The sequence below is a fragment of the Pogona vitticeps genome, chromosome 5 (assembly GCF_051106095.1).
Source record: "Pogona vitticeps strain Pit_001003342236 chromosome 5, PviZW2.1, whole genome shotgun sequence".
In the NCBI taxonomy this organism is placed as follows: Eukaryota; Metazoa; Chordata; class Lepidosauria; order Squamata; family Agamidae; genus Pogona; species Pogona vitticeps.
Genome location: NC_135787.1, coordinates 156,187,521 through 156,203,829, shown reverse-complemented (window position 1 = coordinate 156,203,829; position 16,309 = coordinate 156,187,521). Strand labels below are relative to the sequence as shown.

General features: G+C 40.1%; 1 protein-coding gene across 3 annotated transcripts in view; it reads left to right on the top strand.

Annotated features, from left to right (window-relative positions):
* Nucleotides 1-240: 240 nt before the first annotated feature.
* The window catches only part of CEP83 (centrosomal protein 83), a 28,792-nt gene continuing 12,723 nt past the window's right edge, over nt 241-16,309 (top strand). For 2 of the 3 annotated variants that reach the window (XR_013536652.1, XM_020815811.3), the window contains exons 1-7: nt 241-415; nt 6,985-7,248; nt 8,214-8,364; nt 9,702-9,794; nt 10,860-10,991; nt 11,914-12,165; nt 14,784-14,915. Coding sequence is in view for 2 of the 3 variants with exons in the window: in XM_020815811.3 (XP_020671470.3) it covers nt 7,097-7,248; nt 8,214-8,364; nt 9,702-9,794; nt 10,860-10,991; nt 11,914-12,165; nt 14,784-14,915 (912 nt within the window). In the remaining variant the exon portion in view is untranslated. Of the gene's footprint in view, nt 416-1,098; nt 1,232-6,984; nt 7,249-8,213; nt 8,365-9,701; nt 9,795-10,859; nt 10,992-11,913; nt 12,166-14,783; nt 14,916-16,309 lie in introns of those variants that run through there. The other variant, XM_078376038.1, reaches the window with a different exon arrangement.

Here is a 16,309-nt window from a genome sequence, read left to right as displayed (position 1 = left end):
ACCTGGAAGCCATCCCATTGAGCGCAGCAAGTAAACAGAGATAAAAAATACTCTTTCTCTCTATAGATAGAAAGCAACACACACAAATACACACACACCTTAATAGCAAAAGAGCCACGCCCTCCCTCCTCCGCTATTGGTTCTGCTTCCCTGGGACCGGAGCGAACTCCGCCCCCGGGGTGTCTTCGCGCGCCACCTCGCGCCTTGTTTCCCCACACGCCGCTTCCGCATACCCGTGATGCTTTAGGACTGCCCCTAACACCCCGTCCGGTGGGTTCCTACCGGCCGCTCGGAAAATGAAAAGGTGAAAAACAGTGTACGGGTCCCGCAAGGGCTCAAGTGAGAACGGAGGGGAGGGGCGAGCAGAGCTGAAGCGCCATTTTTAAACAGCCGAGCCGAGTAAGACCCGTTGGAGGTGAGGGAATGAAGGAGAGAGAGAGAGAGAGAGAAAAGGCCGCTTGGACAGGGGCGGTTTCTGAGAGAGGTGGTGGGGTGCCTGTTTGTCGAGAAGCGTTAATGGTTCTGTTTTTTGGCTGGTGGCTTCTTTTAGCTGTTCCTACTACATGGCGAAGTGAAAGTTCTACGCCTTACTTTCCGGGAGCGAGTTTCGGCACCTTTAATCTTTTGTTTTGCTTTGTTTATGCATTTTTGTTCCTCCCAAGGAGGTGAGGTGGTTATACGCTCCCCCGTATTTGTCTTCCCAAAAATCCTATGCAGTGGATAGGCTTAGGTGTGGAAAAAAAGTATGTGGGTTCACAGCTGCACTTCATGATTGAGAAGAGTATTTGGTTTGTTATCTCCCTGATCCTACAACTAACCACTGCACTGGGTCACCTCTATGTGCTCTTAAATTCGTTTGCTAAAACGTGGCCTGTAAGATTGACTGCAAATAGGTAACGCCTGTTTCATTGCTGAAGTTCAGTCCTGCCTCCATACTGATAGCATTCTCTCTCCCCCACTTCATTAGACTGTCTTCTTTTGTGTGATTCACTTCAACTGCAATATTGTTTTGTTAGTTGTTTGGACTGGGGATGCTGATTAGATTTCCTGTTATTTTTATGTACAAAATACCCTGTCTAAAGCAGAGGTGCTGGTGAATGAAATCCACATTGAACACTTGGAGTAAGGAGAACATTCAGTAATAATTTTTAAGGGATGATCTACATGATGGTGATTTGTGACAAGCAAAGTTATCCAATGTCATATCAGTGATGTGGATAAAAATATAAAGGTATATTCCTCCAGCCTTTGTTCTAATGCTGCACATCCTTTCTTACCTATTTACTTGTTACGTTTATATCTCAGCTCCCCCCTCTGCACCTAGCCCTGCATGATGAATGCTACCAATGTGCATGGCCTGTTTGTGCTTTGTTATCTGCCATCAAGTTCCATCTAACTTTTGGCAACTCTAATAGAGGGATTCAAACTATGTGAGATGTTTAAGGAGTGGTTTTACCATTGCCACACCTTCCCCTGGGAACCTTAATAGTTCAGTGGGGAATTGAGTCCAGGTCCTTGTTTATCACTGGCCTCAGGAAACAGGGGAAGCTGACGTTGTTTTAAACCCTTGGGTCTATTTGATTTAGTGGTTTGCACTCTCTGTGCTGAACAATAGCAGCTCTAGGATTTCAGATGGGTGTCTTCTTCAAATCTACCTAGAAGTGCCTAAGATTGAACCTGAGATATCTGGTACGCAGGACATGTGCTCCATCTTTGAGCTCTAGGCCTTCTACCCAAGGGACAAAACTATGCCCCTAGTATAATTTGGCAGAAAGGCAGGGGCTTGTCCAGTTGGCACTTTGGCCAATGAAAAGGCAAGGGTAGGTCAGACCTCTATTAGACCAGTGGTTCTTAACCTTGGGTTACTCAGATGTTTTTGAACTGCAACTCCCAGAAGCCTTCACCACCAGCTGTGCTGGCTGGGATTTCTGGGAGTTGCAGTTCAAAAACACCTGAGTAACCCAAGGTTAAGTACCACTGTATTAGACCACTAAAAATCCATAAAGAAATGCTAGAATTTGGCCCATATGGACCTTCATCATGCTGGGATCTCTTATTTGTGGATGGTGCAAAAAAGAGGAGTTTTTAAAGTCATACTTATGTGGGTTTCAAACTGATGGCAGCAAAGTTAAGCCGACAATGTTGGTTTTAAATTTCATCTATGGCAATGCTGACTGAATTGTCTGAAACTCACCTGATAGGCTGCTGCCCGCTTGTTTTTCCCACCTCACCCCTTTGTTGCTTTACATTGAAACAAAAGGTTGTGTGGTTTTTGTTTTGTTTTTTGTTTGAGGGTAGTTTTTGGCTGAGGATTGGAGTGACAGTCCTCAGCAAACCTCAGAAATGCAGCAAACCTCTTGTCAGAGGTGCCCAGTCTGATGAAGGCCCGTACGGTCCGAAAGCTACATTTCTTTATGATGTTTTGGTGGTCTAATAGAGGTATAACCTACCATTGCCTTTGAATATTGTACAAGGACCACATGGCTTCCCTTTTGTTTGGCCAGTGAACTAGCTTTGTTTCTCCACCCCATCACCATTTTTAAGGTATCTCAAGATTCTTTTTCTGAGTACAGTATTTGTTCTGATGTGATATGTTGGGTAGGTCTTGTATGCTACTGTGTGCTTGTTTGTTGCTAAGGGGGTGTTTCATTAAACGTAATATGCGAAGTGTTGCATTTGGTGGAGATTCATTATGAAGTGCTATGCTTAATATACTGTATTATATATACTTGGAGACTGATTTTCAAACAAGGAACTGTTCAATAATCTATTTTTAAAAAGTATAAGATTAGTTTTTCCTCTTTCAGGCATCAATTTGTAGTACACTTGTTGCAAAAAATGTACCATCAAAATGTTAGGATGAAAACTCCACCTAAATACTGAATGGCTGAAATTTTGTTACTTAGTGTTTTAGGTAGAACTGGAGTAGGTCCACTGAATTGGTGGATCTTTGATGAGTCAACTCCTCTGTAAATTCCATTGATTCTAATGGATTTACTCTAATTGTGACTTCCTCGCTAAGTTATTACCTCCAAAGCTTGTGAGAATAAATGGATTTTCATTGTTTGCCTAAAGCTATTATAATGAAGCAACACTGACGTCTTTGAAGATGAGGCTTAAAACTTAATAACGAACTTTAGGCTGCTGCTTCCCAAAAGTGATGCTTTCCAAGAATATGTTAGCTGTCAGGATTAGAGTTTTGTAGTGGTATAGTGATTAGAGTGTCAGACTGGGATTTGAGAGATCCAGGTTCAAGCCTCTGAGTTTAGAAACGTGCAGGGGTGAATCTTGATCAGTCATATTCTCAGTCTAAATGATCTCAACAGGGGATCCTCAACAGTTGTGAGGAGAACACTGTAAGAAGATGTATAACAGTGAGCCCTGAGATCACTGGAGGAAAAAAGAGTATAAATGTGAATCATAATAGTTTACAGTGGACCCTCGACTTACAGACAGCTCGACTTACAGACTTTTCGAGTTACAGACTTCTCTGGCCGCAAAATTTAGATTCGACTTGCAGTCGGAGAATCGACCTACAGACCAGAAAAAAAACAAAATAGAACGAAAACAGCTGGTTATGGGATTAATCGGTTTTCAATGCATTGTAGGTCAATGGAGACTCGATCTACAGACTTTTCGACCTCGAGCCACCGTTCCAATACTGATTAATTCCGTAAGTAGAGGGTCCACTGTATATGGGAAGAGCTGCTCCTAGGTGTGTGCTTATATCATTTTAGTGTAGCTGTTCTTACAAAACCCATGCACTGTTGAGAATTTTGATTATAATGTTTATTCTCATAATATCAGCAGAGTGAGGAGATATTGGTTAGCAGAGATACTTATGATACTGAGAGTAAAACCAACAACTTAGTCTGATGTTAGGAAAGTGTGAAGGCAAGAGAAGGGGACGGCAGAGGATGAGGTGGTTGGACAGTGTCATCGAAACAACCAACATGAATTTGACCAAACACTGGGAGGCAGTAGAAGACAGGAGGGCCTGGCGTGCTCTGGTCCATGGGGTCACGAAGAGTCGGAGACGACTAAATGACTCAACAACAACAAATAGAGACTAGACATTCCTCTGGCAGCATAACATGACATGAAGCAACACACAGCATAGGAAAAAGTAATCTGACTTACAGCAGATAAAGATGTTCCTTTTACACATGACTTAAGTACAGTTCTGTGACCAATCAGAAAATACATTACTTTATTTTCTGTTACACCAAGTTTCATCATGTTTTGGGAAAGCTCTAAATAAATTATTTTGTGTGTTTGAATGTTTGGAAACTTCCCACAAGATGTCAGTATAATTCAAATGGTTATTTCAGTGCATTTGGTTTCTAATAACAATGACCAAAAAAATTAAAAGGAAATCAATAGATTATGAGAACAATTTAAAAGCCAGTAGTAACAACAAGTAAAACTTTAGTCTTCATTTATGATTATTAAATGCTTATTTTAATTATGATTTTTCTCCATGTATTGTTACTGTTATATTGCAGCTGTACGCCTTTTGAATTTTTTAACACTTTAAATTTCTGACCACACCTAAGAACCCTAAAATATTTATTACAAAAGTACACATCTCCAAGTCCTGAGATAGTGTTGTTTAATATATACAGTAATACCTATGTTTTGTTTTTGTTAACATTATTTGATAGATTTATATTTCTTTTCAGGATAAATCTCTCAACAGTGGATAAGTTTGTTTTGAAATACAGCATTCAAGAGTAGGTTATCTAATAGCAATGCCTGAGGCTTTAGCCTTTCAAGTCTGTTTTTCTTCCTGCAGATGATATTTAGATGTTAGCATTAAAAGGGGGTATTGTTCACAATATCAAAAAAGAAGAAAAAAGAACCTATGACACTAGGACTACTATTGGCCAGTTAGTTTAAGTACTAGTAATAGCAAAAAATTATCAGGAAATGCAGTATAGTCCCTATATTGAATATTATGGTGGCTGTTGCATTTCCATCAGAGTGTAAGGGACAGTTTAGCTAGTATGATAGAAGAACCCTAACCAATTTTGCCTGGTCACAGGAGAAATAAGGTGATTGGCTGGGGTGATGCAGGAGGTGAGCATCTCCAGAAGAGCCTGAATGAGGAGGAGGAGCCAGACATTCTGTAGAGAAGGGGAGAAGTTAATTCTTGTCCAAAGAGGGAGGTTCTGCATTTTGGCATTTGGCTTGTATCTTGAGAAAAGCTTATGTCCAACTCTGTTTTCTTCACCAGTTGTTACTTTGTAATAAAGAACATATAATTTTTTGTTCCTTAACTCAGTGGTCCTCAACCTTTTTTGGTCCATGGACCGGCTGGGGAAGGTGGGGCACCCCCCGCGCTTGGGCGAATGAACTCTCTCACATGATAGAGTGCACCCATGTGAGTGCAGCATTACTGTTTGTGCAGGCACAAACAGTGGTGTGGCACTCACACAGGTGCTGGAGCACGCACGGAGCCACAAATGGGCCGTGCGGGGGTGAGTGCATGCAGGGGGGGACGTCTGTCTCGGCGGCCCGGTTTGGCTCAGGCCACGATTGGCACTGGGCTGCGGACTGAGGGTTGGGACCTCTGCCTTAAGTGCTTGTTCTAGTATGTTTATAGCTGAAGTCAAGCCCTTTAAAGGCAGGTTATTTTAAAAGGTGACAAGCCTGGGTAGAGTCTGGTCACAGGTAACGTTCACAAAAAGCATCAAAGAAAACATTTTTCTGGAAGAATGGTATTTTGCATCCAATATGACGTTTAGTGTAGTAGAGGATAAAAAGGTTTAGGTGATGGGGCATTAAGTGCAATGCTCTTACAAGTTAACATATTTAGTTCAATAAGATGGATTTGCCATTCATTTTGAGGGGGAAATTGCTCCGTTTCACAGTGGGTTGGATTCCACTGATACTGCAGAATGGGAGGATGTGTCCAGTGTGCCGTGCTTAGGTCAAGTATTAACAGATGAGTTTCAGTTGTTGAGACCTGAGGATGTGGACAGGATGCTTAGATATGTCCATTCTACCACCACTCCGCTCGACCCTTGCCCATCTTGGCTAATTGGAAGATCTGCCAAGGGGGGGGGTCGCACCTGGGTCCAGGAGGCCGTGAACGCCTTTTTGAGAGAGGGAGTGGTCCCTACCATCTTGAAAGAGGTGGTAATTCAGCCACTCCTAAAAAAGCCTGGACACAAGGCTGGTGGTTAACTACCAACCAGTGGTGAATTTCCCTTATTTGGGCAAAGTGTTGGGAGCGAATTGTGGCTGGGCAACTCCAGGCGCTGCTAGATGAAATGGATTTTCTGGATCCATTTCAGTCGGGTTTCAGGCCAGGTTTTGTACGATGACATTTGCCGGGAGAGAGACAAGGGGAGTGTGACCCTGTTGATAGTCCTGGACCACTCAGCAGCTTTCGACACCATCGACCATGGTGTTCTTCTGGATAGGCTGCCTGGGTTGGGAGTTGGGGGCACTGCTTTACGGTGGTTCTGCTCCTTCCTGGCTGACCATGTCCAGAGGGTGGTGCTGGGGGACAGTTGCTCTGTCCCATGGCGTTTATGTCATGGGGTTCCTGAGGGCTCAATACTGTCCCCCATGCTGTTTAACATCTACATGAAACCGCTGAGAGAGGTCATCAGGAGGTTTAGGCTGAGGAGTCAGCAATATGCTGATGACACTCAGCTCTACCTCTCGTTTTCCACCAATCCAGGTGAGGTGATTTCTGTGCTGAACTTGTGTCTGGACCTGATAATGGACTGGATGAGGGTTAATAAACTGAAATTCAAAACAGATTAATTAGTAGTGTGGCCGGCATATAAGTTAAATAAATAAATAAAAAATTAAATTTGAGAATTACATCTGATTAAAACGTACAAATATATAGCCTTAGCTAAGATCTTAACCTTACCAGAAGAACCATAAAGCTTTGCAACATGGATTCATATAAGAGCTTTTAACCATGAGTTCATGGACTACTAATTGGGTGTGTTTTTGTTTGCAAAGGTAATCTGGCCCATGGGAATGCCCTTTGGAGAGAAAGCAGTCTCTATGACAGGAGCAGACTTGTGCTGAAAGCATTTTTACCTGATTGTCATCTCATTAGCATTCAGTCAGAATGGATACCTTGCCAAATATCCTTTCTCCCGTGGGTGAAAGTGGCGATCTTGCTAGTTCACAAGCAGAAGTGCAAAAACTGTTAATTGATGAAAGGATGCGATGTGAACATCATAAGACCAATTACCAAACTTTAAAAGCAGAACATACAAGGTAAAGTATGCTTAGTTTCTGTTTCATTTTGAGGAGGGAAAAACCTATGTTTTACACATATTAAAAACTTAAAACATTTCTGATAGCCAGAATTGTGTGAGAAATCCTTTAAAAAAAAGGACCCAGTGGAAAATCTGACATTTGGATTTGTTTTAAGTGGCCACAGAAATGCTGTTGTCTTGTGTTTCTTGAGATGTGCTGAGACTTTATGGAATTAATGTAATGAAAGGGGTGCACAGTAGTTCTGCAGTGTTATAATTTGTTCCTATGAATCATCTTGGTTTCTTTAGCACAAACAAATCTATTAAACTGCTACCCAAACCTCTTTCATTGCAGTATTCACCATCTTTTTTCCATTTTGTCTGTCCTTCCATGGTTATCTGCATCTTCACTGTTGACTGAGGGGTGTTTGATTTAGGGACTTGTTCTTTCATACTTTGAAAAAGATGTGCAGATAGCGGCATATACCGTGGTGCCTCGCTTAACGACGATAATCCGTTCCAGGAAAATCACCGTTAAGCAAAAACATTGTAAAGCGAAATAAAAAACCGCATTGAAACGCATTGAAACCCGTTCAGTGCGTTCCAATGGGGTAAAAACTCACCGTCCAGGGAAGATCCTCCATACGGCGGCCATTTTCTCTGCCTGTATAGCGAGGATTCCATCCCTAAACACAGCGGGGAGCCATTTTAATTACCCGGTGGCCATTTTGAAACCGCCGACCAGCTGTTAGAAAAACGTCGTTTTGTGAAGAATCGGTTCCTGAAGCAGGGAACTGATCGTCACAAAGCGAAATTCCCCCATTTAGACCATTGTTTTGCGATCGCAAAAAGATCATTGTTAAGCGGATTCGTCATAATGCGGGGCAATCGTAAAGCGAGACACCACTGTATAGCTAAATAAAGTAGCAAAAAAGGAGAGCATTGTCATAATGTACAATGAAATTTTGGAATTTATTTTTGCAGGCTTTTGAATGAGTATACAAAATCACAAAATGAGCTGAAACAGCTTTTACATGAAAAACAAACACTTCATGATCAGTTTCAGCTTCTGCTTGCTGAAGTCAGAGAAGAACTGTTGGATAAAAATAGGGAAGTAGAGGAGTTAAAGTTGCAGGTGAGGACCTGGGTCTTTCGAGTGGGCTTTATAAATGTCAGACTTCTGCATTAATATGTTATGCACTATCTTGGTTCATATACTTCATGTTTTAGCTCTTAATTCTTGTTTTCAATTTTAACTAAACTTTTTATGACAACTGCTGATATCTAAAGAGCTACTTAGACTCGTAGAGGAGTAAGGGCTTAGACCAGTGGGGATTTGTGACCTTTTCTAGGAATATAGGACTGCCAGACTATATTACAGACTTTTAAGATTCTGCCTGGTAATTTGTCAAAAGGTATGCGGAGCCAAAAATCCCAAGGGCCTGTTGGACTCATGGAATTAAGCTTCATGGATTTTGTTTTTTTGGGAACATGGCTTGAACTTCTGTTAGTGGCCTGCAGGGAAATTTAGGTTCATAAACTAAAGCGTTCAGCTTAAATCGTATTTCCCATGCCATATGAAGAAAAATATTAAATCTACTGAGCAATTATACGCTTCCTGTGATACTGCCTCTGGTATTCTAATTTTGTTGATGACAGACACACTTTCTCTGACAGATAGACAGTAGGTGTAGTAAGCTATTAAAAAGAATCAAAGCTGTAAGAAGTGTACGAGGCAACCACAGTTTGTATACAATAAATTCTTCAATAAGACATTTAGACTAATACAATCACTTTTGATTAAATAGGAATGATACTGTATTACATTCCTTTGTAATGATTTTTGTATCTTATAAAGCTTATTTCCCCCATTTTGTCCTCTTTTTCATTCCATTTTATTCTCATAATAACTCTTTGAGATAATTAGTGTGCTCCAAGGTTAATCAGCTGCGTAATAGTTTGAACCTGAATCTTTGACTCCTAGTCCAGCATGCTGGTTCTCCACACTGAGTTATTACACAGCTAGTCTGTTCAAACTGTTGTCTCCTCTTAAGATCAGGCTTTTAGGTAGGTAATATGTAATATAATCACGTGCTTCTGTTCAGATATGAGTTCTACTCCAGTTAGAAGATTTATGTCAAAGTATGTATGTTAAGGATTGCAGTCTTACTAAGTATTTTCCTTCTCCTTCAAACAGTTTGGCAATTGCCAGGTGAGAAGAATCTTGCGGTCAGTTAAGCAGTTGAACTAGCCTTTGTATAGTTTTGATCTGTTGACAGGTTCTGTGCTTTAGGCATTCATGCAGTGTAAGTAAGTGATATTGGAGTATTTGCATCCTGAAACAGGATATATGTACAGTATGCAGTTCAAATATTAAATGATAGCAGGATATATAGAAAGGTGTGCCATCTATTTTCTGAGCATGTTCTTTATTGCAAATGCTTAGTTACTTCCCCTGGACATCTCTTGTAGGTTATAACACCACAGAAGCTAGAATTGCTGAAAACACAAATACAACAAGATTTGGAAACACCTATGAGAGAGCACTTTCGGAAGCTGAATGAAGTAAGATGGGAGAAAGCTGTTTTCATTAAATGGCAATTGTCTATCCAGCCTTTTTAGTCTTTTCCCCCCAAAATCTCAGCATGCTATGGTCTTACAGCTTTTCCATGTATGATTTGCATTCATGATTGCTTAACTCATCATATTTCTTTCTCTTCAGATTCCCTTCTAATTTGTCAATACCTAGAATAAAACGTGGTGCCTAAAGTGAACATTCTAAGATACCTTGTTGTTACTGTATAATTGTCATGCTGTGTTGTTAGTTTTTGATATGTTATAGTTTGCTTCTGTAGTGATGCGGTGGTATTTTTAGGCTGGTGCAAAGGGCTAGGCCTAGCATCCACCCTATACTGTTGCCTCACAAAACCTCTTGGCCTACAGGAGTCACAGTGTGTGTGTTTAGTCGTTTAGTCGTGTCCGACTCTTCGTGACCCCATGGACCAGAGCACGCCAGGCCCTCCTGTCTTCTACTGCCTTCCGGAGTTGTGTCAGGTTCATGTTGGTTGCTTCGCAGACACTGTCCAGCCATCTCATCCTCGGTCGTCCCCTTCTCCTCTTGCCATCACACTTTCCCAACATCAGGGTCTTTTCCAGGGAGTCTTTTCTTCTCATTAGATGGCCAAAGTACTGGAGCCTCAGCTTCAGGATCTGTCCTTCCAGTGAGCACTCAGGGTTGATTTCCTTTAGAACTGATAGGTTTGTTCTCCTTGCAGTCCAGGGGATTCTCAAGAGCCTCCTCCAGCACCACAGGAGTCACAGAGAGCAATACAAATGACTAGGAAGGCAACTAAGTCAAAGCTTGCCTAGATGTACCTCAGTGTCTGGCAGCAGGGCTTAGCTGCAATACTCTTGGTGGTGGTGCAGCTCTAGGCAGCTGATTAGGCCTGCGCTACTTCATGTGATTCTTCTGGAAGCAGAACTAAAATCCATTAAGAACAGTTCACGACTGTTGACATGATTGTTTTACACTCTGAATGTTGCACTGGCCCATTCTGGAGATAATGGCATAATTTCATATTACTTAATCACTTTGCTTCAGTTCAATCGCACATGCTCTTTTTAATTTAGGAAGTAGAAAAATATAGAACAGAATATAACAAACTTCGTTATGAACATACTTTCCTCAAATCAGAGTATGAGCACCAGGGAGCAGAGCACATCCGTATTTTAGAAGAAGCAAAATTAAAATATGAATCTGAGGTAAGTCCTAACATAAGAAACAGAATTTGAATATACTTTTTAAAATTTAAATAAACTGAGATGTATTAGAGTCCTATTGGAAGTACCATACTTCATGTCCTCAATTTCCAGAAACTTTTAAAGAAATGCATCAACCTGTGCAACTTACTGTATGGTCCTGTGCGTATTTACTCAGAAATCAGTGTTTCTGTGTTTAGTGGGCTTACTATCAAACGGTAGTGCCTAGCATTTCAGCATTCAGTTGCTATTGTGTTTTTGAATAATGTAAATAGATTATTTCTTCCGCTATTCATAATAAAGCAAAAATTACTGCTGAAATAAAAATGCATTGACATTTCTTCCTGACTGATATCAAATGTGACAGAATACAATGTTTCAATTAGTTCTCTTTTATGTTTTTTGTTGCAAAGTGTCAAAGCACTATGGTAGTTTTAATAATATAGTGGTTGAAGGCTTAACATTTTCCATTTAAAATAGAGAACTAACATTCCTTTACTGATACTTCTTAGCATTTTATTTTCTGGTCGGGCATGTTTATAAGGTAGTGTGCTTATAAATGCCTGTGGCCTTATGCAGTTACCCAAAGGTGCATTGCCTGGAGCTGAGTATATTTTTACTCCTTTTCTCTACTATATATGTGGTAATAAAGAGGTCAACACAGGATAATGGCATGAAATGGGAGGTACATTTGCAACACCCCTGTTTTGATCCAGCCATCAGTATGTCTGTACTTGCAGGTTATTCTGCAACGTAAGTGCTAGATTGGACTTATTTTCTGTAATGCTTTCCTGAGCACATACATAGGCTTGTTTGGGGTGGTGAGAGGAAAATTGAGTCATATGGGATTCCTCAATGTGTGAGCGTTGTGACCACTCTCAGACTGCATTAGACCCATATTATTTTTATATTCATCTACTAACAGATTGCAAGGCTGGATAAAGATAAAGAAGAACTACATAACCAGCTGCATAGTATTGATCCTACAAGAGATCACAAGCGTGTGGAAGAACTATTACGGGAAAAGACCCAACTACAACAGAAACTGAAGGGACTAGAAGCTGAAGTAGCAGAACTAAGAGCCCAGAAAGAGAATTCTGGCATGCAAGCAGAAAATATACAAAGAATACAGATGCGACAGTTAACTGAGATGCAAGCTACCACAAGATCCCTGGAGGTTGGTAAAGTGATTTTTTTTTCTCCCCCCTGAAGCTCATCAAAAAGTTGTGCATTGCTGTATGTATGTGAATGTAAAGAATTTGGATCTCGATGTAATCTCACAGCAGGCTATGAAAACAGTAAAGTGCCTTGTATTTGGCTATGTCTCTTTCGTGTAATTTTCCCAGTCCCAGGTAAGCTTGGTTCCTTACAAAGAAGTACATAAAATGTACATGGGCAGTTTGTTCACAGGATCAGTTAGATTATGATAGTGCCAATGATAATGTATAATGTTGAATTTTATAAATAAGGCTTTTTGATGTACATGATTATAAGTGGAAGACGGAGGGACCTTGTGTTTTTTAATATTCTAGCAAGCATCCTGACTCTGCAAATAAAAATGGTGTCTGATTTTTTTGTATCCTAAGGAATAAAGTAACAATTGATAATCAGTTCAAAGACAAAATGGACATTCTTTTTCTTTTTCCACTTTCCCATTGTGAGTGGTATAGAGCAATACGGCTTAAGTTACTTTGTCTGCAAGTTCCAAAGCTCAATAGTGTATAGCCATATGATATGAGAAGTAACCAGGGCAATGGGAAATGGAATGTTGTCATTTTTTCTTCCCTTCCTCAGGCATCCCCCTACAGTGCAGAGAAACTAATTCTGCTGAACTTTACAGCAAACTTTCTCTCTTACCACATCTCCCCATTGAATATATTTTTCATATTTATTTCTGGCTTAATTAAACCAATTCACTGTCCTGCCATCATAAATTTTCCAATTTCCTTTTCTCAATGGACCACCTCAGATTTCTATGTATTTTCAATAACCACAGGTCTTTGTTGCCCCTTTCTTTGAGTGTATATTGTGTATGAGAGTAACACACAGAGAGATTTCTTTAAATCCGCAAATGCATGTTAATTCAGTCAAAATAGCCTTGTGAGAGATTATCAGAATTACAGCCCTTATCTGCAAGGTCAGATGATGCTCATCTATGTTCTGTGCAAAGATCTTAATATGTAGAAAGTACACCATTATTTTTGGACTCCACACTCTTTCTTCTGTCTTTATTTGTGTCAGAGCACTGCACAATTTATAATTATGGCCATATATGAAATATACATAATATTAAAAAGAAATTTAAATGTTAAGATAATTATATTATTTTTGGCCAGAAGGGGGCTACTTCAATAGCATTATTTTATTTATTATTTATTTTATTTATTGAATTTATACCCCACACCATTATCTTGGCCATTTGCTATATCTTCATTTGTACATGGGGTGGGGCATAAATGACAGGCACACAGTTATGCACACTTGCATTTAAGAGATGTAGGAGCTGTAATGGTGCAACTGTACATCCTTATTTAAAATTCTAGGCAATGTGGAAAAACCTTGAAATGCCATAAGATATATGGCAGGGAGTGCAGGAAGTTCAGGAGAAAAGATGCCTTCCAAGAAGCCCTTTTCTCATGGTGGCCATACGCTGGACTGTCAGCATGTATGCTGAGTGTTTTGGAAGTACAGTATGTGGTGGGCAAGGAGGAGAAGATGCAGTTCTGGAAATGGAGCCATCTGTACAGAGTGCAGTAGAGGGTTCTTTTTACCTCAATGGACATCTACTCTTCCCCCCCCCCCGAAACCTCCGATCCTTACATGGCCTAAACAGACCTGTCTCCTGCTCCCGCTTTCTCCCTATCTTTTTCTCAAGATGAGCATTTATTTTTCAGCTGTAACATCCTAATACTCTGTAGCTAATTTGGACATAAAGCTAAATGTAATGTAGCACTTTGGGAACAAAACTGGGCATTCTCCTCTTTTACTCCTGGGTGAGGAGCTCAGAAAGATTTTTTTTCAGTTTTAAGGTTATTGTGGTTTCTTGAAAGAGAAACTAGCTGTGATCAGTGCCAGAAAAACAAGCCAATTACAAACAATTAATTTGTTGTCTTTTCTCTGAACTAAATGTAATGCTAAAAACATTGTTCAATTCAGATATAACAAGCAACTGTAGTTAGTTGGCAGGGCAAACGGACGTCTTTGCACTTGCGGGCTTCTGTTCATAGCAGCCCTCAGCTGTAGACTTCCCGGAAAGCCTTGTGCAATCTTTCTGCTTTCTTTTGCTTCTTTTTCCTTCTCCACAAAGTGCTCTTAGCACTTTGGAAGCCTACCTGTTCTGGTCAAGTAATTTTAGCATATTTTTAAAAAGTTCTGTTCCTTTCAGAGCATGTTTGTGTGTGTGTGTGTGCGTGCACACACATATACAGTACAGCTGCATACTGTGCACTTACTGGTTACTTTTTATGATTCCATTTCACTATCAAATTAATAGTCAGTCAATGTATTAAGGGAATGAGGATATAAGTGTCTCTTGTTTTGTTTTATAATCTAGTGCCTACAGAAAGGTTAAGTGCATCCTTATGTAAAGAAAGCATTCAGTCTGAAATAAGTTGATGTGAAATTTTGTGCTGTGATACTACCAAAAGACTCCAACCAGAATATTTGTTTCCTTAATTAGTGGGAGTGATCCCCATTAAAATCAGTAGAATTTTGCTTCTTTGTAAACAAACTTAAGATAGTAGTTGAAGAATCACTTTGCTCAAGCAGTTTGAACAATTTATTTTTCATTTTAAGGCAGAAAAACAATCTGTTAAGCTGCAGCTTGAGTGTGTGGAGAAAGAACTGCAGATGAGCAACGAGCAAAATACACTCCTAATGGGCAAGCTGCATAAAGCTGAACGAGAGATCAATGCTTTGACTACTAAAGTAAGTTTTTCTTATTATGTCTAGACAGTGTTTTCCAGGATGTTACAGAAAACATTATCACCAATATTGTTTTGGAGACAGCTATATTTTTTCAATTCATTTTTCCTTCCTCCTTTTCATAATTCAGAGTTTGAAAAGCCATCATATCTTTATTGTCCTTGAGTCTTCCTGTTGGCACAAAATCATGCCTAGCATTTTCTTCATTGGAGCTCTTTTCTAAAGCAGTAACGACACCCACAAGTCACATTTAATAGCTGTTATTATGAAAGAAGAGAAGCTACCCTGTGCCAGAGCACCACCATAATTTCCTGTAATAGATTTTTCTGGCTATACTACGTCTGACAGTAGACAAGAATGTGGTGAGATGCTATACCAAACACAACATCTGAGTTTCACATAGAATATTCAGCCTCAGGGGGAAAGGGGCCCAGCCCAACCTCCTGCTCTTTATCTAGATGGAGGATCCATGGATGGAGGTCATCGCGTCCTGTGAAGTCTGCAGGCTGAAGCGATGTAATCAGTAGAGGAGTGGGCCATATCTTTGGAGAACTGGACCGTATTGGCTCTTGATGTTCTTAGGCAGAATCTTTCCAGATCTAGTGCCCACGGTCTTGAACTAGAAATGCTGGGAACTAAACCTTGTGCCTTGTATTTGCAAAATAAGATCTCTACTAAGCACTCTGATAACAAAATAATAGTATGTATGTATATTATTTCACACATACAGTATACCTCACCTTTCTCTAATGAAGGGAACCAACGTGGCCCAAAGTAAAATCTGCTTGTATGGCCTTCTTTGATGGCAAGGGAACAAGACTGGAACAATAGAAACTGGCCAATGTATATATATTGCGTTAGGGTGGAACAATAAGCCTGTCAGGGCTGGTGGAGTAATATAAAGACTAGGGTTGTTGAGTCAGGGTTCTAGGAAGAAAACAGACATCTTAAGAAACCGGATGTTTCCAAGGAATGTTATGCCTACAGGGGCTTTGCAAATTAGAACGGAATAAAAAAAAGGGTCACACACAAAGCAACCTGTTAGGAGAAATGCCCCATTCTAGGTATCAATGTTATTTGAAAACTGAAAATGATGCCCAAGAGGTTCTCAACTCTAGATTGACAGTGATATAAAAGTGGTTCAGTTAAGTTTTTATGGAAGAACCATTGCTGAACCATAACTGAATATGAGAAGGTATGTTAGATCTTTGCAGTGCATGAATGATTGAGTAAATCTACATCAAATATAGCTGGCCCATTTTTAAAGAAGCATTCCAAATGTTTCTGTAGTTACTTTAATTTTAATAAGGAGCATTTATTTAAATTTTAAAAAATCATTCTGAAGTGTTTGCAGTTTCCACACTAGCAGGTTGTGATTACATCTGACATTGCAAATG